We start from the raw sequence: 2,263 nt of genomic DNA, 5'->3' as shown, positions 1-2,263 counted from the left end.
ATGCCCCGTCGCCGTTACTGTCTGGAGTGCTCCCTGCCAGGCCTTCCCGTGCTCTTCCGTGCATATCTCATCAGCTGAGTCACGTCAGCCTGGCTCCCTTGAGGCAGAGAAGTCTGTTGCTGGCTCCTGTAACTGACACGTTTGTCCTCAGGAATGGCTGGCCCAGAGCCCTTGCTCCTGCTGCCATTCCGGCTTCCATCCTGCGAGCGCTTCTCTCTGCCTCAGTCTCTGGGGTGGCAGGCTGTCCATTATCCACTTAGACTTTGTCCTCTCTCAGCGACAGTTTACCACCATCACCCCCCACCCCCCAAACGGTTCAAGCACAGGCCGCAGGGTGACCCCTGCCGGCGTTGGCCGGATCCCAGCTCCCTCCCAGGGCGAGCCCCGCCGGCGTCGGTTGGATCCCAGCTCCGTCCTGCGGCCGGGATGCACTCAGTGCTCTGAGCCCGTCCTGGGCGAGGCCTTGTGGCCCAGGCTGGGCAGGGTTGCTGGTACCTGCATAGGCCGGTGGAAGGGGGCTTCCCCTACCTGGGCCGTCGTGTGTGGACCGTCCTTGTGCCCCCACAGTTCTCCTTACAAAGCCGAGTGACGCAAAGGATGAAGTCTCGGGTGGCCCGTGCTGGCTGTGCCCACCCCTCCTGTGTAGACTTTTAGTTACTTCCGCGTCTTCGCAACTGTAACACTGTTGCTGGTACTTGAAACAGTATACTGTGTCTATTTTTTGTTTCCCTGATTCCTAATGAAATTGACAGTTGAATTCAGTTACTATTAATCATTGAAACGTTCATGCTTAGAGGTTTCTTCTCCTTCAGTTAATCAGCTTCTATTCTTTGACCAGTCAACTGGACTTTCATTTCCCTTTGGATTTTCCAGAATTGCTACATATCCTGAACAGTAATACTTAGTCTGAATGTATTTTCTTCAGGAAATTTCTCATGTATCTTTTTTGCTTGTAGTTTCTTTTGTCTCATGGTTTTTCATTAGCTATTACGGCATTTCCTGTGAAAGCAGCTCGTGAAGCCGCGGTCGCAGGGGTCACAGGACACCCTACCCCGCCAGGCATTCATAGTCCCGTGGGGGTCCAGGTTTTCACTGTTGCATAAACAATGCCGTGACGATCATATCTGTCCGTAAAGCTTTGCCGGCTTTTGTTGTTGCTTTTTAAAGGACGATAGATCCCTTCTGAATGGACTGCGTCTGGAGCAGTGCTGGTTTAAAAGGGTAGTGTCGTGTGTGGTCCCGTTACTGGGGTGGCGAAGCGCCTGTTTGGTGCTGTTTTCAGGAGCGCACATACTGCGCGCCTGCGTCGCATTGACTGGGGAGCAGGCATGAGTGTGGCCGTGATGGGGAACCCGGCTAAGCTGAAGAGTTCTTTCTTTCAGCGCTTCCTCCTCCAAGAAAGACCCGAGCCGAGCTCATGAAGGCGATCGACTTTGAATACTACGGTTACCTCGATGAAGACGACGGTGTCATCGTGCCCTTGGAGCAGGCGTATGAAAAGAGACGTAGGTCTGAGGGCGTCCGCTTCACTGGGGGTCTCCGCTTGCTTTGCTCGCCTTTGGGAAAGAAGGTTTTCTTTTTCTAAGGAATTTATTTTCTATTAGGACTTTGTAAAAAATTGAAGTTTAGTTGGTGTACAATATTACGTACAGGTGCGCAGTATAATCGTTCACGGTTTTAAAGGCACATTCCATTGGCAAGTTATCCGAAACCTGTTTTCTACATTCCCTGTGTTGCGCAGTATATCCTGCTGTATTCTTTAGGCTCCACACGTGAGTGATACCACAGAGGTTTGCCTCTGTCTGGCGTGCCGCACTTAGTGGGGTAATCTCCAGATCCACCCAGGCTGCTGCAGGTGGTGCGGCGTCTTCTTTTCTGAGTAGGATTCCACGGTGTGTCTTTATTCGTTCATCTGTCGAGACCCTTCGGCTGCTCCCACCCCTCGGCTGTTGTAAATGGTGCTGCTCGGAACCTCGGGGAGCTGTGTCTTTGCTGATTAGCATCTCTGTTTATTTCGTGTGTGAACCCAGGAATGGAACCGCTGGATCCTGTGTTAGTCCTGCTTTTGGTTCTTTGAGGAACCTCAGGGTGTTGAACCGTGGAGGATCCGGGCGTGTCCCCTGCCAGCCGCCCCGGAGCTGCCGTGGGACCCCTGCCCTCCTGTCTGATGCCCTCCTGCCGGGGCCGGAGGAGGGTCACCCTTCGCAGAGGGCAGGCCTTGGTCACCTTTGCCCTGCGTAGCATGTGGCTTTCTTGGAGGCCA

General features: G+C 53.5%; 1 protein-coding gene across 1 annotated transcript in view; it reads left to right on the top strand.

Moving 5' to 3' along the window:
- Window positions 1-2,263, top strand: part of LOC104987185 (pre-mRNA-splicing factor ISY1 homolog) — a 15,109-nt gene that overhangs the window by 9,653 nt on the left and 3,193 nt on the right. The window contains exon 8 of the mRNA XM_010837982.1: window positions 1,383-1,570. Coding sequence (XP_010836284.1) covers window positions 1,383-1,570 — 188 coding nt within the window. The remainder of the gene's footprint in view (window positions 1-1,382; window positions 1,571-2,263) is intronic.

This window comes from Bison bison, unplaced genomic scaffold (assembly GCF_000754665.1).
Source record: "Bison bison bison isolate TAMUID 2011002044 unplaced genomic scaffold, Bison_UMD1.0 scf7180017845962, whole genome shotgun sequence".
Taxonomy (NCBI): Eukaryota; Metazoa; Chordata; class Mammalia; order Artiodactyla; family Bovidae; genus Bison; species Bison bison.
This window is presented reverse-complemented; position numbering and strand designations above follow the sequence as displayed.